This window comes from Stenella coeruleoalba (assembly GCF_951394435.1).
Source record: "Stenella coeruleoalba genome assembly, chromosome: 7".
Lineage (NCBI taxonomy): Eukaryota > Metazoa > Chordata > Mammalia > Artiodactyla > Delphinidae > Stenella > Stenella coeruleoalba.
This window is the reverse complement of record NC_137153.1, coordinates 56,801,196-56,826,248: the sequence shown is the minus strand read 5'-3', so window position 1 is coordinate 56,826,248 and position 25,053 is coordinate 56,801,196. Positions and strand designations below refer to the sequence as shown.

At 35.6% G+C, this 25,053-nt stretch overlaps 1 protein-coding gene across 3 annotated transcripts in view; it reads left to right on the top strand.

Moving 5' to 3' along the window:
* Window positions 1-25,053, top strand: part of CNTLN (centlein) — a 330,490-nt gene that overhangs the window by 209,674 nt on the left and 95,763 nt on the right. For all 3 annotated transcript variants that reach the window (XM_079927964.1, XM_079927963.1, XM_079927962.1), the window contains exons 14-16: window positions 7,017-7,108; window positions 13,576-14,117; window positions 17,987-18,161. In XM_079927964.1, coding sequence (XP_079784090.1) covers window positions 7,017-7,108; window positions 13,576-14,117; window positions 17,987-18,161 — 809 coding nt within the window. The remainder of the gene's footprint in view (window positions 1-7,016; window positions 7,109-13,575; window positions 14,118-17,986; window positions 18,162-25,053) is intronic.

Here is a 25,053-nt window from a genome sequence, read left to right as displayed (position 1 = left end):
TTATATTCCTGTCTATCTTTTTTTTTTTTTTTGCGGTACGCTGGCCTCTCACTGTTGTGGCCTCTCCCGTTGCGGAGCACAGGCTCCGGATACGCAGGCTCAGCGGCCATAGCTCACGGGCCTAGCTGCTCCGCAGCATGTGGGATCCTCCCAGACCAGGGCACGAGCCCGTGTCCCCTGCATCGGCAGACGGACTCTCAACCACTGCGCCACCAGGGAAGCCCCCTGTCTGTTTATCTTTTATGTGTTTTTTGTAGGTTTTTGCTTTGTGGTTACTAGGAGACTTACATATAACATCTTATAACTGTGACGTAAATTGACAGAAACTTAAGTTTTTTAAAAAATTTTATTTTATATTGGAATATAGTTGATTTACAATGTTGTGTTAGTTTCAGGTGTACAGCAAAGTGATTCAGTTATACATATACATATATCCATTTTTTTTCAGATTCTTTTCCCATATAGGTTATTACATAATATTGAGTAGAGTTCCTTGTGCTATAACACTAGGTGCTTGTTGATTATCTGTTTTATTTATAGTACTGTGTAAATGTTAATCTCAAACTCCTAATTTATCACCCCCCACCTTTTCCCTTTGGTAACCATAAGTTTGTTTTTGAAGTCTGTGACTCTGTTTCTGTTATGTAAATAAGTTCATTAGTATGATTTTTTTACGTTCCACATATAAGTAATATGATATTTGTCTTTCTCTGTCTGACTTACTTTACTTAATATGATAATCTCTAGGTCCATCCATGTTGCTGCAAATGGCATTACTTCATTCTTTTTTTATGGCTGAGTAATATTCCACTGTATTTATGTACCACATCTTCTTTGTCCATTCCTCTGTCGATGGACATTTAGGTTGCTTCCATGTCTTGGCTATTGTACATAGGCTGCAGTGAACATTGTGGTGCATGTTCTTTTTTTTCTGGTTTATCCCACTTTAAATAATATTAAGATTAATTAGGAACTTCAGGTGGTTTCAGCCTAATCCCTCTATTATTAAATTCCCAATCAATGTTTCATTTACTGGTTTTAGCATCCATTGGTTATTGTTATCAAAATTCATTATTTCATTTGGGCTTGCAACACAGCAATTTTCTGATTTCAGCATTTTTTGTGCACTTTTTATCTGGAATTCTATGAAGAAGAATATGGATAACTATTTGGTTATCCTGAAATACAGTTTGTACAGGAAAGGCAAGAAAAATCTTGATTACACCTCTTTACCAATTTTCATTTGGTGACCTAGCATCCTTCAAAGGTGATCAATGAGTTGGTGGCTTTTGTTAGTGTTAGAAACTCAGAACTTCTGTTGATATATTTAAAGATTTTTTAACCCATTGAAGGCATTATTCTTTTTGATATTCAGATTGTTTCATCTTAGGTCAGTGGGAGCCTTCATAGTATATTTTGTTTTGTGTATTTTTATTTATTCTGGATTATTCTTTTTGTAAAGTTTTTATTGGAGTATAGTTGATTTACAATGTTGTGTTTCAAGTGTACAGCAAAGTGAATCATTTATACATATACATATATCCACTCTTTTTTAGATTCTTTTCCCATATAGGCCATTACAGCGTATTGAGTAGAGTTCCCTGTGCTATACAGTAGGTCCTTACTGGTTATCTATTTCATATATAGTAGCGTGTATATGTCAATTCCAATCTCCCAATTTATCCTTCCCCCACCTTTCCCCTCAGAACCATAAGATTGTTTTCTACATATGTGACTCTATTTCTGTTTTGTAAATAAGTCCATTTGTGTCTTTTTTTAGATTCCACATATAAGTGATATCATATATTATTTGTCTTTCTCTGTCTGACTTACTTCATAAAGTATGACAGTCTCTAGGTCCACCAATGTTGCTGCAAATGGCATTATTTCGTTCTTTTTATGGCTGAGTAATATTCCATTGTATATATGTACCACATCTTCTTTATTCACTCGTCTGTTGATGGACATTTAGGTTGCTTCTGTGTTCTGGCTATTGTTAATAGTGCTGCAGTGAACATTGGGGTGCATGTATCTTTTCGAATTATGGTTTTCTCTGGAAATATGCTCAGGAGTGGGATTGCTGGATCATATAGCAGTTCTACTTTTGGTTTTTTAAGGAAACTCCATACTGTTCTCCATAGTGGTTGTACCAATTTGCATTTCCACCAACAGTGTAGGAGGGTTCCCTTTTCTCCACACCCTCTCCAGCATTTATTGTTTGTAGACTTTTTGATGATGGCCATTCTGACCAGTGTGAGGTGATACCTCATTGTAGTTTTGATTTGCATTTCTCTAATAATTAGTGATGTTGAGCATCTTTTCATGTGCTTTTTTGGCCATGTGTATGTTTTCTTTGGAGAAGTGTCTATTTAGGTCTTCTGCCCATTTTTGGATTGGGTTGTTTTTTTTGATATTGAGTTGCATGATCTGTTTTTATATTTTGGAGATTAATCCCTTGTTGGTCGCTTCATTTGCAAATATTTTCTCCCATTCTGTGGGTTGTCTTTTCATTTTGTTTATGGTTTCCTTTGCTGTGAAAAAGCTTTTAGGTTTAATTTTGTCCCATTTGTTTATTTCTGGTTTTATTTTCATTACTCTAGGAGGTAGATCTAAAAAGATATTGCTGTGATTTATGTAACGGTGTGTTCTGCCTATGTTTTCCTCAAAGAGTTTTAAGTATTCAGTCTTAAATTTAAGTCTTTTATCCATTTTGAGTTTATTTTTGTGTATTATGATGTTAGAGAATGTCCTAATTTCATTCTTTTACATGTAGCTTTACAGTTTTCCCAGCACCACTTAGTGAAGAGACTGTTTTTTCTCCATTGTATATTCTTGCCTCCTTTGTTGTAGGTTACTTGACCATAGGTGCATGGGTTTATTTCTGGGCTTTCTATCTGGTTCCATTGATCTATGTTTCTGTTTTTGTGCCAGTACCATACTGTTTAGATGGCTGTAGCTTTGTAGTATAGTCTGAGGTCAGGGAGCTTGATTCCTCTAGCTCTCTTTTTCTTTCTCAGGATGGCTTTGGCTATCTGGGGTCTTTTGTGTTTCCATACAAATTTACAATATTTTGTTCTAGTTCTGTGAAAAGTGTCATTGATAATTTGATAGGGATGGCATTGAATCTATAGATTGCCTTGGGTAGTATAGTCATTTTGATGATGTTGATTCTTCCAATCCAAGAACATGGTATATCTTTACATCTGTTTGTGTCATCTTTGATTTATTTCATCAGTGTTTTATAGTTTTCTGAGTACAAGTCTTTTGCCTTCTTAGGTAATTTTATACCTAGGTACTTTATTCTTTTTGATGTGATGGTAAAAGGGATTGTTTCCTTAATTCTCCTCTCTGATCTTTCATTATTAGTGTATAGAAATGCAAGAGATTTCTGTGTATTAATTTTGCACCCTGCAACTTTTGTTGGTGTCTCCAACAACATTTTTATATCCAGCTTGTGTTAAGTAGAAGTGAAATATAAAGGAAAATAGATTTATGGGGAACCTTGTGCAAAGAGGCTTGTTACGAATAACAGAAGATAATCCTCTCACCTCTATCACTTATGAAATTCCAATGACTTTAGAAGCTTTGTGTGGGGAGCCAGGGAAAAAGACCAAATATATATTTCTTACTGTATGTTATGGCAAGTACCCTCTAAAGTAATATATTCACTTTTCCTAAAAGTGAAGAAAAAATAGTAATATTGATGCCAAAAACTCGACCTCTGTGCCCTGGTGCCCAATTGAATCTCAGAGACAGAGTTTTGGGTGAAGTAGGAAAGAATAGCTCTATTGCTTTGCCAGGCAAAGGGGGACACAGTGGGCTCCTGCCTTTGAAAACTGTGTGTCCCAACCTGGGAGGATTTGGTGAGGAGTTTTACAGCAATAGTTCAGGGGTGAGTTTGCCGATAAGATTAGGGTGTGTGCAGGGCCTGCACTCTTTTAATCTGGTCTCAGGCCATCTCTTGATGAGCTTCTATGGTTCCTTTAATCTGGCCTCAGCTGGTCTTCTCTGGAAGGAAGAATGCTAACATCTTCCGTTTGTTGGGGATTTTTGTTCTGTAAAGAGCTCAAAGGTACTGTTGTGTGTATCCCTTGAGGTGAAACCAGGACCTGCCCCAAGGCTGCACTATTGTTTCTTGGCTGCTCCTGCCTTGTCTCTGTAGCCCCTCCCTTCCATGATTAGCAACTGTTTGAATCTGCCCTTTGGGACTCAGGGAAGGTCATGGAGGCTGGAGTCTGTTCTCTACAAACAAGGAACGGGGGGACACAGAAAGGCTTTCATACCCAGGAGCCTCCACAGGGTCCTGCTCGGTTTCAGTATTTTTTAGGAAATTGCCAATACACAAGATACCTATTCTCCTTTCTTTATATCCCAAGTTGATACAATCACAAACAGACCTTTAAGATAGTGTAGGAAGCATCATATTAAGATGAGTAAAAATATAATTGTAGGGGAGGAATAAGAATTTTCCTTCTACCCTTCTTAGCTGAAACCCCTATAATAAAAGATTAGCAAGAGGAAACCAGAAATTTATTAATGTTTATACCTCATGGTATACACATGGAAGAAACCCAGGGAAGAGTGAGTACTCAAAGAGGTGGCTTTAGAATTCAGGATTACATACTGTCTTAATAGGGAGAGAGGAGGAGGGATGTAGGCCTCTTAGGGGAGAGTAAATGATTTTAGAAAAGATGAATGGGCCCATAGAAGACTAGCTGAGAGGAATGATAGTTTGTAGTAAAGCTTGTCTGGGTATAGTGTGGACTTCTAGTTTCCTCTCCTGTGATAAGAGTTAATCTTCTCTGGCTGATGAAACTTTAGGGGAGTGGGTAATAACACTCAAGTTCCTTCTGGAGGGTCTTCTGGCAGATAAGGGGAGTTCAGAGAAAGCCTCTACCTGCATTTGCAGCTTTTGAAGTTCCTACTGCTGAAAATAATCAATATACCAAAGTGGCATATATTAGGCTGGCATATTCTGCAATCCCTTATAATGATAACAGATTTTTAATATTAATTTGTTAAAATAGCTAAAAGAGAATCTAAAAGAAGGAGAAAAAGTTGCAGAAGAACTTACATTAATTTATAATGTAATCCAGGAGAATTAAGGGGACCAAAAAAACATAGGCGATAGAGAAAAATGTTTAAACAACTATGAGTAAGCAAAGTTAAAAGTTAAAAAGAAAAAGTGGGGAGAGAAGAAACTCCTGAGAAAGAATATAAATCAGAACGAATTTGTATAGTGGTAAAAATAAAAGTAAAGCATTTAAATCCACAATTTTTAAAATAAATTTCCAGTAAGGATAAGCATATTCTCACACATCCACCAAAGGACAAAAATAGAACTGTATATTTCTAACTAGGTCCTCTTGGTTCACTTCCCAAATCCTGAGATCCTTGAAGGGGAAGGGAATCAAGGGGCAGAGAGTTGGGTCTTTGTTCCTCTCCATGGCCTGGGCCTAGCTGCCATGTATTCTTTGTAAAACCTGTGAAGGTGAGAAACAAAGTTTTCAACAGAAAACCACAAGTGAACATGGTCTTCCAGTCCACCAGGGAATCTTGCACACACCTAGGAGCACAAAAGCAGCAATCAAATTCATTTTTAAATCAGTCTTCAACATTTATATTGTTGGAGTTATTTAGCTACTTTTAGCACTCTACAGTCTTTGAATATAGAACTATTTTCTTATTTTTAAGTGTAAATATTTTACTTAGAACTATAGCAGATATTTAAATGACTAGAACAGATGAATTGTATTTGCATATTATTTCTATATTGCTGAAAGAGTTTTGTAAATGAATTCAGCACCATGGTGTTAAGGGACTAGAAAAAGAAACTCGGGAACCAACAGATTATCATCAAGATAAAGGTACATATTCCCCGGGTGGCAAATTCTACCTATTCTAGCTTTTATTATCCTTAGGATAGTGTTCTATTTATTTCAGGAGTACAGAAGTTTTAATTGGATATGTCATGTTTCAAAGACAAAAGAAATGCCTAATTCACTCTAACAAACTTGTTAGTCACTGTTTATACCAAGAGGATTTCTACTCTACAGAGAGTAATATTGTTTTCTTTTTTCTTTGTTGATAAATCAAAGTTTCATACTGACCTACAGCAGCCAAGCATACTTTAAAGCAAAATCATCTCAGACTAACACAGATATGTATCCTTTTAGCTTTATGCATTCTTTTTGCCCCCTTTTTGATTCTTTGAGAAATGTGTATTTCAAAAATAATTCAGTAAGAAAATGTTAAATTTGTCACCATAATTTATCTTCTAAGAAAAAAATATTTATAGGTTTTAATGTATTTCAATTCTAATAATATTAACTGAAGTTTTATGATTTTTTTTCCTTTAATGTTGTTATGTTGCTTATACAGTTTTGCTTGTTCGAAGGGGTTTTATTAGTCAAATGCCTGGGTAGTGTAGGAATGATTTGTAGGAACAACTTTACCCATTACCTGGGTTTCTATTTGTTATAAAGTCACTTTTTCTGGAAATGTGATTTTTATGCTTTACTCTGCCCAGTGCATGATCTTTTACTTTAAAGAAAGGTGGTGGTAGGGGGTGTTACAGTTTCAGTCTACCCTAATTCTGTTACTGTTTGCTTTGTTCAGCAATCACTCTGATCCTCCTGGCAGGGAACAAGATCCAGAGAACAAAACTAGTAGTGACTGTGTAGATAAAAAGGCAGTGAATTCTGCTTTTAAGGCAAAGGGGAATGATGTACAAAAGAATGAAGATGGGAATAAAAATACAGCATTGTTAACCTGCAGATCTGTTATACCTTTGAAAATCTTACGCTGCAAAAAAGAAAGGGACACTATAAAGATACATAATTGTGAGACTGAAAATCTTGAAAAAGGTCACCATTCAGTTACTGGCCAAATACTTGACAATAAAATAGACTACGTTATTCATAGTTGAGAAACCATACACCCCTTTTTCTTAAAATGACAGAACAGTGTTTCAGGAGCATATGAGGTACCATAATATATTATTTATTCTCTGCCAGAAGAACTCTTTAGATACGGTGAAGATGATGGGGTCAAGAAGAGTACTCCAGAGAAGAATTGGAAAGAAATGTCGGAGCAGACATTGCAGAAGGTAGTCTAATCTTTACGATATTGAACTGAGCAAGTTAAATCTGAATTTTAACATAAAGGATTATATTTTAAAACGAGGCCTCATGAACTTAAACCTTGTGTGAATCCTTAATTTAAATTCAAAAATCATTGGTTTACAAAAATGGGGTTAAAAAAATCAATGTTAGTGAAGTAAATGTGGAAACACTCATGCTTGTGTTGACATAGGTTTAAAATATTTTCAAAGATAAAAAGAATGATAACAATAGAAAGTATAAAAATTTACCCTCTATGTGTTTATTAGGTATAACTTAACTATTTTACTTTCTCTGTTACATTTCAAAACGCATACAGATGTACAATATTTGAACTAAAAAAGAAGCATAGTTTTAGCTTTATGCAGTAAAATGGTAATATGTTTATAATTTTAATTTTAAACTTGAAAATTATACATGTCTCATCTCATTTTAGATAAAAATTTATGCCCATATGATTTGGTATAGCTCTCCCTGTTTTAATAGAACCACTCTGTATAAACCCTATACTCACTTTACAACATGGCTATCTTTAATAGTAAAATGTTGTTTAAAAATCTTAACATTTATCTTTACAACTTTGTACTTAATTTACATTTTTGTATATAAATAACATTGTCATCAGTTTCAGTTAAGTGGGCTTGGTTTTATTTTAATACTTTTTGTTATTGTTATAAAGGAAATATTCTTAGAAAAAGCTGGAAGTTTACAGATATATAGACAAAAATATTAATGTAGCTACTTACATTTTGTATGTCTGTGAATTGATTCGTAGGAAATCTAGTGATATACAGCAGATGATATGATTCCTTATACTCCTAGCACTTGCCATATGCTCAGGTAACACAGGCCGTCATCTCATTATTACTGAATGACACATATCAGTTTCATATTATAACATAAAGAACAAGAAATGCTCATGTTCATTATCTTAAGATAAAATAAGTAATTGAAATAATGTATGTACTGCCAGCTAGAACGTGATACAGTTTATAACAATTTATCTTTTTTGTTTCAGAACACTATTCTTTTTTGCCAGGTTTTGTATAATTTTTATTTCTGTGGGTATATTGTACTACACTACTACTTACTACGTTAGGGTAGAAACCTAGAGAAGTTTATTATTTCATTCCAACTGCCATAAATGATGTGGAGGAGGAAAGGAATTTTTCCTCTATTCTTTTAGGTTCTCAGATGAGATATCCCCGGTAATAAAAAGACAGATTAACAGGAAAAAACAAACAGAAGTTTAACAACAGGCATACCTCCTGTATACATAGGAGATGCCCAGGAAAACTGAAGTAACACCCTGAAATGGTCCAAGCCGTCACCTTATACACCTTCCTCAGCTAAAGACAAGAAAAGATGTCAGGGCTGGGCAGTCAGTTACTACTCAGTTTTCAGATCCTCTCCTTGTGTCTGCCGTTTCTTAAAAACAACCAGCTCAAGATAAGACATATGTCAAAGAGACATTTTGGGGTGGCAAAATTCTGCTCCCCTTCATTGACTACTACCATAGTAGATCCAGAAAGCCATTTTAAGTCTTAAAAGCCAACAGAAATTGTTTTCATTGGACCATGTGTCAAATTAGTGTACTAATTTGTCACTGTTTTTTTAAATATTAACCTAATGCAATTGTATGAGTCATGATTTAACCCCTTTAGTTGAGTTCCCTTATTTTAGAAGAATATATATGAAATTCATTCAAAATGGGTTTAAAAGACAGTAAAAACATGAAAACAATATTTGTATAATACATAGTAGAAATGAAACATATAAGTAGATCCTTTTTAAAATAATGTCTTAACATTTCACTCTGTTAAGGGATAAGTTGTGTCCCCCACCCAAATTCTTACGTCAAAGTCCTAATCCCCTGTATCTCAGAATGTGACTATATTTGAAGATGGAGGTCTTTAAAATTTTAATTAAGTTAAAATGAGGTTATTAGGGTTGAAGCCACCCAGTCTGTGTACTTTGTTACGGCAGCTCTAACAAAGTAATACACAAACTTTAAAAAGTCAGGTGTTTTATTTCAGTTTTGAAAGGAGCCATCTTTTTGGTAAATTAAATGCTCAGTACTGGACTTGAGATGATCTAATACCACACAAACCAAATGCCTTTAACACTTCCTCAGACTTTCATTTTCAAATATATATTGAAATTTTCCTTTCTGTTTTTGGAGAGGTGAAATCAGTTTGACAATTTTTTGAGAGTATACCTTGAATAACACTTTAATATGTGCTATGGACTTTCCCTTATCAAATTCTTTAGAAGTAGTATCTCTCTTGTCCTCCATTTTAAACTTAAATGCAAATAATTTTGACCAGTTCTTATGTTTAAACATAGATTCACATTAGGCAGTTAACAGACTTTAAAGTCTTTTAAACATAACAGACCTTAAAAAGGTACTCTTCCACTGGTATCTAAAATTTTCATGAGTTGTACCCAATCTTAAAATAAAAAAAATGCCAATTTCCAAAACTGAAATCTCAAATTTAAGATGTTTGTTACATTTCTTCATTATGTTATATTTTAATCAAAAGTATAAAGTTGAGGGGCTTCCCTCGTGGTGCAGTGGTTGGGAGTCCGCCTGCCGATGCAGGGGACGCGGGTTTGTGCCCCGGTCTGGGAGGATCCCACATGCCGCGAAGTGGCTGGGCCCGTGAGCCATGGCCGCTGAGCCTGCGCGCCCGGAGCCTATGCTCCGCAACGGGAGAGGCCACGACAGTGAGAGGCCCGCGTACCGCAAAAAAAAAAAAAAAGTGTAAAGTTGATTTAATAGATAATTCAGCAATATTTAGTGCAAGTAATTATATTTTAGATCAAGTAATATTATTAACTAGCTGTTATGATTAACAGTAATAGAGACAATAATGATAATGATGATGATGATGATGATGAACCGTCTAGAACTTACCGTCTACTGAGAATTGTGGTATATGATCATATTTAATGCTTGTAACCTGTAAAATAGCTGTTACTATTCCCATTTCACAGATGAGGAAACTAAAGGTAAAATAGGTTAAATATTTTACCAGGTAAAGCAATCAGAGCTAGAAGTGAGATCCAGACCAGGCTCAAAATTCAATTTCCCCTAGATTGCACTGCTTCTTACTAATATTTTTATATCACCACTGTCAAAATCATTTTTTAAAGGTATAATTGTTTATTTTCATAAAATAATTTTTAAAAATACAGTCTCTTCTATTCACTCCACCCTGGAATCTAACATGCTAAAATATTTTAAAGTATATTTATGAAAACTATACTGTTTGGGGCAGTGATTAAAAACCACTGAGAGAAACCAAAGAGAAAAAGGTGGTATTCTTTTTCTGCTTGTAGTATTTTTTAGTAAATGGAGACTATAATTTCGTGATAGAGTGATTTGGAAAAAGTAAAAATGTTCATGTATTCCTGAACACTGTATTTTCTGTCACATTATCCAGCTCTCCAATAAAGTATTTGCATTGAGAAAGAACAACAGAATTTGTTTCACAGAAATATACAGAGGTCTACAATATTCTGGTAGAAACTCATATACCTCTATCTCAGGTCAAGAGTAAGCCCTACAAAGACATAAGTCCAACAGTAGGGAGTATATCATACTATGGAAAAAACGGATTAAAATTAGCTGAGATTCTTCATATTGTGTTGGGAAATATCCATGTCCCAGGGCAGCATAACCAATCGGTAAATGACTGTTGAACTAAATGAAGGGGGTTGAACTCACAAGAAGACTAAGGGTGCAGAAGGATCAGAGAGGACGGAAACTCACATTAGGAAACAACTTAGATCTTCACCATCATGAGTCAAGTCCAGTAAACTGGAAAGTGTTAAGAGTATGCATAAGTTTTTTGTGTATTTCTCAAATATTATTTTAAATCATTGGTTGTCAATGTATCAATAATGTTTTCTCCTTTGAAGAATTTGTTTTAAGGTAAGTATGAGTCCATATAGTTTTTCAATTGTTGTATTTTTTTGTCACATTATCCAGCTCTCCAATAAAGTATTTGCATTGAGAGGGATCAATAGAATTTGTTTCCCAGAAATATACAGAGGTCTACAAGTAGTCTGGTGCAAACTCATATACATCTACTCCAGGTCAAGAGTAAGCCCTGTTAAGACCTATAAAAGTTTCTTGCTTGACTCTTTCTTTCTTGACCCTAGTTCTTTGTTCATTTTCCACATATATCTGGGAAAGTCTTCTTCCCCATACGGCTTGTGGAATAGTGGGATAGGCACAAAATCCTGAACTTGAATCCCAGTTTAACCAGGAAATGTTTACGTCTGTGTGTTAAGTTTTCAGAGCTTCCATTTCCTCTTCTGGGAAGATAATTATCAATTCTGCTTACCTCACCTGTTTTTGAGATGATCAGAAGAGATTGTGTTTATTAAAAATTTTTATAAATGGTAAAATGTACTATAAAGGAACAAAATTTGCCACTCCAAAAGTCTCTTTGGCATATGGATTATTTTGAGTCAAAAATAATCAGGGCCCAAAAGACTCAGGAAGAAACTTTGACCTTCCACCTGACTGCCTAAGAGAATGAAGATAGAGGACCTATTCCAGGAAGGGAACTATCACCATAGATAACTGTAGTATAAACTAGGTGTGTGTTGTCAGGGAAGAATCTAGCAAATTGTCTGTTAAAATTTCTCTCTGTGTCCTGTTGTCTCTGCATGGTTCAGCAAACATTTGTTTACCACGAATTTGCTTTTCCATCTCCTTGTTAATTGCCTTCCTCCTAAACCACTAGCACCAACATCCTCTTTTCTCTTTAGCTGATAATGGTATTTAAGGCGAGGAGGGTTTTGGCCATTTCATTGAGTTACTGTGTTTTCCTGGGTCTCTCCCATGTACACATGTTATAAAACCTTTGATTTTCTCCTGTTAATGTGTCTCATGTCAATTTAATTCTTAGACCAGCCATAAGAACACAGAAGGGTAGAGAGAAATGTCTTCCTCCGCAACAGTGCTTTACAAACAGTGTTGAAATCAACTCCTCCTTGAAATTTTTGTACTCATGGCTTAGAATCAGTTGCTCTTTCCTTTATGTCCAGACTTATGGCACTTAGATTCTATCCTTTGTTAGCTTTATTTGTGCAATTGTCTTTGTTTCTGAATAGTTTTTGAAATTATGTTCAAGAATTATATATTATTTCTGTGTCCTACAACATGAACACTGTTTAATGAAATAAATGTAAAAAAATTAATTCATATGAAACCTTGAAATAATTATTTTAACATTGTTAGATTCCTTTTTTTTTTTTTTTTTTGGTAAAAAGTTCCTGTATTGTATAAACTAAGGACCTCACAACTATTAAAATTACATTTTTATAATTTAGGAAAAAGCAGCCTCAATAGATCATTTTGTATTTAGGTCATCAGTTTTTCATATGATAGTTAAATATTGAAGGCTAATTTTATTTTAATAATAAAGTTTCCCTATGTACTGTTTTCAGACTTTTTGTATAAATTGTTTTCCTCTGAAAGTATTCTTTTTCACGAGTAGTAAAATGAGGGGGAGCAAAATATATCACCCCAAAATATGTCTCTTTGGCATATTGATTATTTTAGGCTGATTATTTTTAAGAAACTACAGACATAGGAAAAGCTCTGAAAACTGAGTAGAAGTTATCCCTTTGTAAGAAACATTTACATTTATAAGGGAAATCTCCATTTGTAAGAGGGTATACCTTGCTGTACCAGGAAGATGAAGATGACCAAATCTCTAAAAGTGTAATCAGTGGAGAAGGCAAGGACCTAAATCTGCTTAACAGCCAGACCCTTGTTTACTGTGCTTTTCCTGGGAACCTCCTATAACTGACTCCCACCCACCAAAATCTTACATAGTCTTTAGATGAAAATGGTATTTAAGGTGATGGCTTAGGCCATTTCGGGGAGTTACTCAGTTTTCCTGGGTATCTCCCAAGTATACAGGAGGTATATGTGATATTAAATTTTTGTTTTTCTCTTGTTAATCTGTCTTATATTATATATTTATATAATATATATTTATATATCTTATATTATATTTTTATATTCTTATATTTTTCTCTTGTTAATCTGTCTTATATCAATTTCATTCTGAGACCAGAAAGAACCTAGAAGGGTAGAAGGAAATTTTTTTCCTTCCCAACAGTAGACTATAAAGCCAAAGCACTTACAGTCTCAGAGAACTCTGCAGAGCTTATTAGCATACTTAGTTCTGTGTCACATTGTATAGAATTTTAACTTCTTTTACCATCTGTCCTTTATTCAGCAGATGTATTATTGCATTTTAGAATGTATTTATGTACACCACCTTAGAATTATTTAGAAATTAAGTACTTTAGATTTATTTTGTCCTTGTGCTAAATGAAATTTTATTTTCATAAGTTAGAAATGACAATAAAAATACAGTACATTCCGGTTTTGGACTTTTAAAAGAATAAATTAAACTTTTCTATTTAGGTCATTGAATTGGAAAATCGGCTAAAATCTTTTGAGAAAAGGTCAAGAAAATTAAAAGAAGGGAATAAAAAATTAATAAAAGAAAATGATTTCCTGAAATCCCTTGTAAAACAGCAGCAAGAAGACGCAAAGACCAGAGAAAAAGAGGTGGAACAACTGCAAAAGGGAAGTAAAGATGTAGAAAAAGACAAAGCTGAACTTCAAGTAAAACTCAGTGAGCTGGAGATAGAAGTCACTTCCCTAAGGAGACAAGTGGCAGAAGCTAATGAGTTGAGAAATGAAAATGAAGAGCTGATGAATTCAGTAGAGAAATTACAGCGTTCAGCAGACAAAGCTAAATCTGAGATGGCCACCACGGAAGTGAGATCTGGATCTAGACAATCTGATTGTAAGGCAACCACTACCAAGGTTAAATTTAAAGCGGCCAAGAAAAAGCGCGCCGTGGGTCGTTACCACACTGTTCTCAATCACTCCATCAAGGTCATGAGCAATGTGTTTGAGAACCTCAGCAAGGACGACTGGGAGGATGTGTGCGAAAGCAGGTAAGGCTCTCATTAACTTAGCTCAGTGGTGGGGACACTGTGCATATGTAAAGCACCAGCAAGTGGAGATTGAATTTCAACTACTGTCGATTTGGTATTCAGAAAAAATACTGTCAGATCCTTTGAAATATCTTGGGAGGTCTTGTTCTGAGCTTATTGACTGAAATTTGCATGCAAAATTAGCCACAACTGCATGAGTGTTTGAATAGGTGCCAGGAAACCCAAAAGAAGGCAATGCTTGATTTCTTCCAGTGATGCTATTTTCATGCAGTCATGAGGCTTGAAATTGACAGTTTGGCAGGTTGATTTAATTTGCTGGCCCTTTGCATATTCACCACTGACAGCTAAGGATTCCCAGGCAAGCCTACTAAGTCGGTTTAGTTATCTTGTGACATGGCAACCTGGGAGGAGAAACATTTTTTCCCCTTAATTTAGTTAGATAAATTTTGAATGACCCATTTCAGCTTGTTACCAGATGTCTACAAGCTGTTTAACATCCTTTAAATTAAGAACCATCTTCACTAATTATTTCATGTATGTATTATGCAAGTCATTGTGCTAACTTTAATTGAAGGAGGTTAAAAATTAGTTCTTTAAAGTTAAAGCTCTACAGATTCCTAGTTTTAAGTTATCTAACCCCTAGTGAATAACAACAGGGGAATACTAAAAATCTATAATATTTCTTACCCTTACCCCTGGCTATACATTCATACATTGAAGCACATCAGTAAAACCACAAAGGCAAGTGGATAATAGAACACCTCTTTTTATACCTAGATAATACGGAAGTTTAATGTGGCCAGAATTGTTAACAGACACATGGAACAATTTTCCATAGTTCTGTCTTGGTTTATGATGGCGCATATTTCCTTTTATTTTCCCAAGTTTTTTTTTTTTTTTTAAATCTGCAGTCATGATCTGTTTTAGATTTGGGATGTTTCTGGATAGTTTTCTTAGACGTAGATCTGAAACATTTTAAAATGCAATTCTCAAACTTGTTTGCATATTAGAATCACCTGGGGATCTCATAAAAATTCCAAAGCTCAGGCCACATCCCAGAACAATTAAATCATAACTTCTGGAGTGAGATACAAGCTTCAGTATGTTTTGAGGCTCTCCAGCTGATTCCAATATGCAGACAAGTTTGTGAACCACTGTTTTAAACGATCAGTGGTCATGCCTCTGGTCTTTAGACAGGTGAGAAACTCAAAAACAAATTTACGAAAGTAAGGAAGAAAGACCAAATCTGCTTTCCTGTCTCTTTGTTACCTCTTCTAAGGTTTTCTTCCCTGTTCTCAAAAGCAGTTAGAGATAAAATCCTACTTAGCTTAAAACCCACTAAGGGCTTCCCTGGTGGTGCAGTGGTTGAGAGTCCGCCTGCCGATGCAGGGGACATGGGTTCGTGTCCCGGTCCGGGAAGGTCCCACATGCCGGGGAGCGGCTAGGCCCGTGAGCCATGGCCGCTGAGCCTGCGTGTCCGGAGGCTGTGCTCTGTAACAGGAGAGGCCACAACAGTGAGAGGCCCGCGTACTGCAAAAAAAAAAACAAAACCAAAACCCACTAAGTGTTTATCTTTGTCTTCCAGGAAATTCTGGTTTCATCTACTAATTATATCTCAGCCAGTTGGTACTACCACACTCTTCATAATATAGTGGTACATATTTACTGGTGTATGTATGTCTGAATAAATATGTGAAAGTTAAGGAATACACTCAGTTCAATTTCATCTTCTTGGTGCATGTGCAGAAGGTCACGTATTTTGGGGGATGTATCACACTATATCTCTTAAAACATAGGATTGTCATTTAAGTTATTAGCAGTGAAACTCAGTTTTACACTGTGAGGATTAATTGTTACATTTCCTGCCTGACAGAACAGTCTCAGGAATCACTCAGCTGCAAAGAATTCTCAAGCAATTAGAAATCCCACAATGGAGCCTCAGGACTTCAGGATATTCTATTTCTTTTAACTTTTCATAGTCTGAAATATAAGAAATTTACTTGGATACTGAGGAAAATAGAACTTGGCCCTTTATTTATTTGTATATAGAATATTATATAATTATTACCTTATGAATATTTATTTCCCATAGTTGAATAATATTACAAGAGCATGATGTCAAAGAACAAAAATAATATGATTTAGTAACAAGCATGAAGACCTCTATTCATGGGAAAACATGCATGGATAAGGGGAGTCCAGTGCCTAACAAGCTGTGGAGCACTCTTTCAAGGGTTTTGGGGCAGGAGGGAGTTTTATAGAGCATTATAAGAGGCAAAGCAGAAACAGGGCATGATTGGCTAGGAGGTCAGGGATTTTCTTGTAAAGCTAGCAGGTCCTATTTTCTAGGGTAAGGTAGCTAGCTAAAGTTCGCAAACTAGCTAAAGCTGAATTGGAGGATTCTGATTGGTATATGTTAGCTTTCCTTGACAGTGATGCATTTCCCGTTAGTGCAGCTGACTTAGGTTCCAGTTTCTGACACAGGCCGGGCCGCTGGGGCAGGCTGCATTTTGTGGGGTCCCGATATATGAATTATCTTTATCAATGCCCATTCACTGATAGGTAATAATCAGGAGTTGTTAATACCTAGAAGAAGAAAGACAGAATTTCAGCAAAACATGTTTATCAAATCTGTGGATAACGTGACACTGAAAGGGCTGGAAAATAGTTTACAAGATAGAATCAAAATCCCCAAAGATCTCAATAGACTGGGAAGATATAGTTATCCAGAAGACTACAGGGTCCTTTACTTGGCTATAAAATGTCAATTGTTCAACTATGCAATGGGAAAATATGGCACTTTGTAATAGTGAATGTAAAAGTATATTTTGTTAAATCCTGTAAGAGTCTCAGTACAATATGCATGCTGGAAAAGCTTATACAAATTTAGTCTACATCTACCAGGAGTACTACTAAATACTTCTCATTGTACACTCGAAGTATGAAATTGAATTCTGGACATAATGCTCCATCAAAATAAGCTGGTGTACTTTTCAAGAGGGACCAGGAAGGGAAAGCATCTCAAAAGCATTCATGTTAGGAGTACTTGAACAAGCTAGGGATGTTTTCCTTAGAGATGTTGCAAGCATCATATAACTATATCCAAATAGTTAGATCATCCATGTGGAAAAGGGATTGAACTTAAATTTCTGCTCAGCATCAACACCAGCACTTCTAATCTTCTTCCCTTTATTTTTTTCTTTCATACAAACTATTAACATACTGTGTTTTATATATACATATATAAAATTTAGTCCTCTTCTTTGTCACCTGTCTCCCCACCCCACTGGGCTGAAAGCTACCTGAAGGCAAGGAGTTTAATCTATTTTTTTTTTTCACTCACCACTTTACCCTTGTGCCCAGAAAAGTGCCTGGTACATAGTTGGTGCTTAACAAGTATTATATTGAATGATGAATACCCATAAGAGATGGAACTAGATCAATTCATGAAAGGCTCAGAGATTCAGATTTCGTTCCAGACTAGGAGAAAACTTTCTTTTAGAAATATTAAAGCTTTCTGCCCTGGGTCAGAAAGTAGTGAGTGTTCCAACCCTGCAAGCGTTGAAACATGTGCTTCCTGAGTTAACACTTGGAGAAATACTATAGAAGTGATGCTGCAAGCATGTGATATTAGATAATCTAACTTCTTGATGAGATTTTATAATTTTGTAAAATATATTTAAACAATTTTCTCTCAATATATTTAGAGTAATTTTCTCTCTTAACAATGAGAATCAGTAAATGCCCAAATTAAACTTGTAGCTACCTATATAAACTGTGCTGTAATATTATTTGGTCTTGAACTTAAAGAGGTACGTTTAACAACTCTTCTTCTTGGGCTTTATATCCCCCCTTTTTCCCAAAATCAGTGATTCTGAAGCACAGACCGTACAAAATTTGGGGAAAATTATTGTAGAAACATCCCAGAAAATAAGTCCTACAGAGGATAGAGGAGACCAGAAAGAAAGCCAAACAGAAGACAGCCAAATGCAAGGCAAAGAAATAGTACAAATACATCCAAATGTAGATGGAAAGACTCCAAAGGTATATCACAGTTTTGCTTAATTATAAGCTATGTTTTTAATGTTATCTCATGCTTCATAACTTAAATCAATTTTTGTTGCCAGTGATTTAATTTAAATCCTTAAAAAATTGTTTTCTTTGGAATATACAGTGAAAATACTCACTTTTTAATAATTTTCAGGTACTAATTTAGTATAATCTTTTGCATAGATGAACATGGAAATAGATATAATTTTCCTGAATATAAATCTTAAGGTATTTATCTTTCAGCCAAAAATAAATGAATGTGATAATAAGCTCATTGCTGTTTGCAGGTATATAAAATATATGAAAAGAAGAAATTTCTGTTTTTATATTAGCCTTCATGATAATAAATTATTTAGTCTGACTAAATTTTTAACTTTCTGATTTCTGTGTAATGTATTTTATTCCCCAGCGTATTTTTTTTATTTTGCCGTTCAGATTTGTTTTAAATTTCAACCTAATGTATTTTATTCCCCAATATATTTTATTTTTTTATTTTCTTTATTTTTATTTTTTCTAAAGTTTTATTTACGTGTTTGCAATTGAGATGCTTATTCTGCTTATGTTTTTTTTAACATATTAATTGGTGTATAATTCCTTTACAGTGTTGTGTTAGTTTCTGCTGTATAATGAAGTTAATCAGCTACACGTATATATATATTCCCATATGTTATCCCTCTTGCGTCTCCCTCCCACGCTCCCTATCCCACACCTCTATGTGGTCATAAAGCACCGAGCTGATCTCCCTGTGCTACGCGACTGCTTCCCACTAGCTATCTGTTTTACATATGGTAGTGTATATATGTCAATGCAACTCTCTCACTTCATCCCATCTTACAGTTCCCCCTCCCCGTGTGCTCAAGTCCATTCTCTACGTCTGCATCTTTATTCCTGTCCTGCCCCTATGTTCATCAGAACCTTTTTTTTTGTTTTTTTTGGAGCCTCCATATATATGTGTTTCCATACGGTATTTGATTTTCTCTTTCTGACTTACTTCACTCTGTATGACAGACACTGGGTCCATCCACCTCACTACAAATAACTCAATTTCATTTCATTTCTTTGGCTGAGTAATATTCCACTGTATATATATATGCCACATCTTCTTTATCCATTCATCTGTCGATGGACACTTAGGTTGCTTCCATGTCCTCGCTATTGTAAATAGTGCTGCACTGAACATTGGGGTACATGTCTCTTTTTGAATTATGGTTTTCTCAGGGTATATGCCCAGTAGTGGGATTGCGGGGTCGTATGGTAGTTCTATTTTTAGTTTTTTAAGGAACCTCCAATACTGTTTCTCCATAGTGGCTTTATCAATTTACATTCCCAGCAACAGTGCAGAAGGGTTCCCTTTTCTCCACACCGTCTCCAGCATTTATTGTTTCTAGACTTTTTGATGATGGCCATTATGACCGGTGTGAGGTGATACCTCACTGTAGTTTGAATTTGCATTTCTCTAATGATTAGTGATATTGACCATCCTTTTATGTGTTTGTTGGCAATCTGTATATATTCTTTGGAGAAAAGTCTATTTAAGTCTTCTGCCCATTTTTGGATAGGGTTGTTTGTTTTCTTGATATTGAGCTGCATGAGCTGCTTGTATATTTTGGAGATTAATCCTTTGTTAGTTGCTTCGTTTGCAAATATTTTCTCCCATTCTGAGGGTTGTCTTTTCGTCTTGTTCAAGGTTTCCTTTGCTGTGCAAAAGCTTTTAAGCTTCATTAGGTTCCATTTGTTTGTTTTCATTTCCATTTCTCTAGGAGGTGGGTCAAAAAGAATCTTGCTGTGATTTATGTCATAGAGTGTTCTGCCTATGTTTTCCTCCAAGAGTTTGATAGTTTCTGGCCTTACATTTAGTTCTTTTATCCATTTTCAGTTTATTTTTGTGTATGGTGTTAGGGTGTGTTTTAATTTCATTCTTTTACATGTATCTCTCCATTTTTCCCAGCACCACTTATTGAAGAGGCTGTCTTTTCTCCATTGTATATTCTAGCCTCCGTTATTAAACATAAGGTGACCATATGTGCATGGGTTTATCTCTAGGCTTTCTATCCTGTTCCATTGACCTATATTTCTGTTTTTATGCCAGTAACGTATTGTCTTGATTACTGTAGCTTTGTAGTATAGTCTGAAGTCAGGGAGCCTGATTCATCCAGCTTTGTTTTTCTTTTTCAAGATTGCTTTGGCTATTCGGGGTCTTCTGTGTTTCCATACAAATTGTAAATTTTTTTGTTCTTTTTCTGTGAAAAATGCTATGAGTAGTTTGATGGGGATTGCGTTGAAGCTGTAGCTTGCTTTGGGTCTTATAGTCATTTTCACAATGTTGATTCTTTCAATGCAAGAACATGGTATATCTCTCCATCTGTATCGTCTTTAATTTCTTTGATCAGTGTCTTAAAGTTTTCTGCATACCAGTCTTTTGTCTCCTTAGGTAGGTTTATTCCTAGATATTTTATTCTTTTTGTTGCAGTGGTAAATGGGAGTGTGTTCTTAATTTCACTTTCAGATTTTTCTTCATTAGTGTATAGGAATGCAAAAGATTTCTGTGCATTAATTTTGGATCCTGCTACTTTCCCAAATTCATTGATTAGGTCTAGTAGTTTTCTGGTGGCATCTTTAGGATTTTCTATGTATAGTGTCATGTCATCAGCAAACAGTGACAGCTTTACTTCTTCTTTTCCGATTTGGATTCCTTTTATTTCTTTTTCTTCTCTGATTGCTGTGGCTAGAACTTCCAAAACTACGTTGAATAATAGTGGAAAGAGTGGGCAACCTTGTCTTGTTCCTGATCGTAGAGGAAATGGTTTCAGTTTTTCACCATTGAGAACGATGTTTGCTGTGGGTTTTTCATATATAGCCTTTGTTATCTTGAGGTAAGTTCACTCTATGCCTACTTTCTGTAGAGTTTTTATCATAATTGGATGTAGAATTTTGTCAAAGGCTTTTTCTACTTCTAATGAGGTTATCATGTTTTTTTTTAACATCTATTTTGGAGTATAATTGCTTTATGCTCCTTTATGCTTTATAATTGCTTTATACTATTTTATAATGCTTTATGGTGTCTTAGTTTCTGCTTTATAACAAAGTGAATCACTTATACATATACATATGATCCCATATCTCTTCCCTCTTGCGTCTCCCTCCCTCCCACCCTTCCTATCCCACCCCTCTAGGTCATCACAAACCACAGAGCTGATCTCCCTGTGCTATGCGGCTGCTTCTTACTAGCTATCTGTTTTACATTTGGTAGTGTATATATGTCCATGCCACTCTCTCACTTTGTCACAGCTTACCGTTCCCCGTCCCTATATCCTCAAGTCCGTTCTCTAGTAGGTCTGTGCCTTTATTCCCGTCTTCCCCTAGGTTCCTCATGACTTTTTTTTTCCTTAGATTCCATATATATGTGTTAGCATACGGTATTTGTTTTTCTCTTTCTGACTTACTTCACTCTGTATGACAGAATCTAGGTCCATCCACGTCACTACAAATAACTCAATTTCATTTCTTTTTACGGCTGAGTAATATTCCATTGTGTATATGTGCCACATCTTCTTTATCCATTCATCTGTTAATGGATACTTAGGTTGCTTCCATGTCCTGGCTATTGTAAATAGAGCTGCAATGAACATATTGGTACATGACTCTTTTTGAATTATGGTTTTCTCAGGGTATGTGCCCAGTAGTAGGATTGCTGGGTCATATGGTAGTTCTATTTTTAGTTTTTTAAGGAACCTCCATACTGTTCTCCACAGTGGCTGTATCAATTTACATTCCCATCAACAGTGCAAGAGGGTTCCCTTTTCTCCACACCCTCTCCAGCATGTATTGTTTCTAGATTTTTTGATGATGGCCATTCTGACCGGTGTGAGATGATATCTCATTGTAGTTTTGATTTGCATTTCTCTAATGATTAATGATGTTGAGCATTCTTTCATGTGTTTGTTGGCAATATGTATATCGTCTTTGGAGAAGTGTCTATTTAGGTCTTCTGCCCATTTTTGGATAGGGTTGTTTGCTTTTTTGTTACTTAGCTGCATGAGCTGGTTGTATATTTTGGAGATTAATCCTTTGTCAGTTGCTTCATTTGCAAATATTTTCTCCCATTGTGAGGGTTGTCTTTTGGTCTTGTTTATGGTTTCCTTTGCTGTGCAAAAGCTTTGAAGTTTCATTAGGTCCCATTTGTTTATTTTTGTTTTTATTTCCATTTCTCTAGAAGGTGGGTCAAAAAGGATCTTGCTGTGATTTATGTCATACAGTGTTCTGCCTGTGTTTTCCTCTAAGAGTTTGATAGTTTCTGGCCTTACATTTAGGTCTTTAATCCATTTTGAGCTTATTTTTTTCTTTTTTTTTTTTTTTTTTTGCGGTACGCGGGCTTCTCACTGTTGTGGCCTCTCCCATTGCGGAGCAATGGCTCCGGACGCGCAGGCTCAGCGGCCATGGCTCACGGGCACAGCCACTCCGCGGCATGTGGGATCTTCCCCGACCGGGGCATGAACCCGTGTCCCCTGCATCAGCAGGCGGACTCTCAACCACTGCGCCACCAGGGAAACCATTTTGAGCTTATTTTTGTGTATGGTGTTAGGGAGTGTTCTAATCTCATACTTTTATTTGTATCTGTCCAGTTTTCCCAGCACCACTTATTGAAGAGGCTATCTTTTCTCCATTTTATATTCTTACCTCCTTTATAAAAGATAAGGTGACCATATGTGCGTGGGTTTATGTCTGGGCTTTCTGTCCTGTTCCATTGATCTGTATTTCTGTTTTTGTGCCAGTACCATAGTGTCTTGATTACTTTAGCTTTGCAGTATAGTCTGAAGTCAGGGAGCCTGATTCCTCCAGCTCCGTTTTTCGTTCTCAGGATTGCTTTGGCTATTCGGGGTCTTTTGTGTTTCCATACAAATTGTGAAATTTTTTGTTCTAGTTCTGTGAAAAATGCCAGTGGTAGTTTGATAGGGATTGCATTGAATCTGTAGATTACTTTGGGTAGTAGAGTCATTTTCACAATGTTGATTCTTCCAATTCAAGGACATGATATGTCTCTCCATCTATTTGTATCATCTTTAATTTCTTTCATCAGTGTCTTATAATTTTCTGCATACAGGTCTTTTGTCTCGTTAGGTAGGTTTATTCCTAGATATTTTATTCTTTTTGTTGCAATGGTAAATGGGAGTGTTTTCTTGATTTCACTTTCAGATTTTTCATCATTAGTGTGTAGGAATTCCAGAGATTTCTGTACATTAATTTTGGATCCTGCTACTTTACCAAATGCATTGATTAGCTCTAGTAGTTTTCTGGTGGCATCGTTAGGATTCTCTATGTATAGTATCATGTCATCTGCAAACAGTGACAGCTTTACTTCTTCTTTTCCGATTTGGATTCCTTTTATTTCTTTTTCTTCTCTGATTGCTGTGGCTAGAACTTTCAAATCTACGTTGAATAATAGTGGAAAGAGTGGGCAACCTTGTCTTGTTCCTGATCTTAGTGGAAATGGTTTCAGTTTTTCACCACTGAGGACGATATTGGCTCTGGGTTTGTCATATATGGCCTTTATTATGTTGAGGAAAGTTCCCTCTATGCCTACTTTGTGCAGGGTTTTTATCATAAATGGGTGTTGAATTTTGTCGAAAGCTTTCTCTGCATCTATTGAGATGGTTTCTCCTTCAATTGGTTAATATGGTTTATTACATTGATTGATTTGCGTATACTGAAGAATCCTTGCATTCCTGGAAGAAACCCCACTTGATCATGGTGTATGATCCTTTTAATGTGCTGTTGGATTTTGTTTGCCAGTATTTTGTTGAGGATTTTTGCATCTATGTTCATCAGTGATATTGGCCCGTAGTTTTCTTTTTTTCTGCTCTTTGTCTGGTTTGGTTTCAGGGTGATGGTGGCCTTGTAGAATGAGTTTGGGAGTGTTCCTCCCTCTGCTATATTTTGGAAGAGTTTGAGAAGGATAGGTGTTAGCTCTTCTCTAAATGTTTGATAGAATTCGCCTCTGAAGCCATCTAGTCCTGGGCTTTTGTTTGTTGGAAGATTTCTAATCCCAGTTTCAATTTCACTGCTTGTGATTGGTCTGTTTATATTTTGTATTTCTTCCTGGTTCAGTCTCGGAAGGCTGTGCTTTTCTATGAATTTGTCCATTTCTTCCAGGTTGTCCATTTTATTGGCATATAGTTGCTTGTAGTAATCTCTCATGATCCTTTGTATTTCTGCAGTGTCAGCTGTAACTTCTTTTTCATTTCTAATTCTATTGATTTGAGTCTTCTCCCTTTTTTTCTTGATGAGTCTTGCTAATGGTATATCAATTTTGCTTATGTTCCCAAAGAACCAGCTTTTAGTTTTATTGATCTTAGCTATCATTTCCTTCATTTCTTTTTCATTTATTTCTGATCTGATCTTTATGATTTTTTTCCTTCTGCTAACTTTGGGTTTTTTTGTTCTTCTTTCTCTAATTGCTTTATGTGCAAGCTTAGGTTGTTTATTTGAGATTTTTCCTGCTTCATAAGGTAGGATTGTATTGCTATAAACTTCCCTCTTAAAACTGCTTTTCCTGCATCCCATAGGTTTTGGGTCGTCGTGTCTCCATTGTCATTTGTTTCTAGGTATTTTTAGATATCCTCTTTGATTTTTTTAGTGATCACTTCGTTATTAAGTAGTGTATTGTTTAGCCTCCATGTGTTTGTAATTTTTACAGATCTTTTCCTGTAATTGATATGTAGTCTCATAGCGTTGTGGTCAGAAAAAATACTTGATACGATTTCAGTTTTCTTAAATTTACCAAGGCTTGATTTGTGACCAAAGATATGATCTATCCTGGAGAATGTTCCATGAGCACTTGAGAAAAATGTGTATTCTGTTGTTTTTGGATGGAATGTCCTATATATAT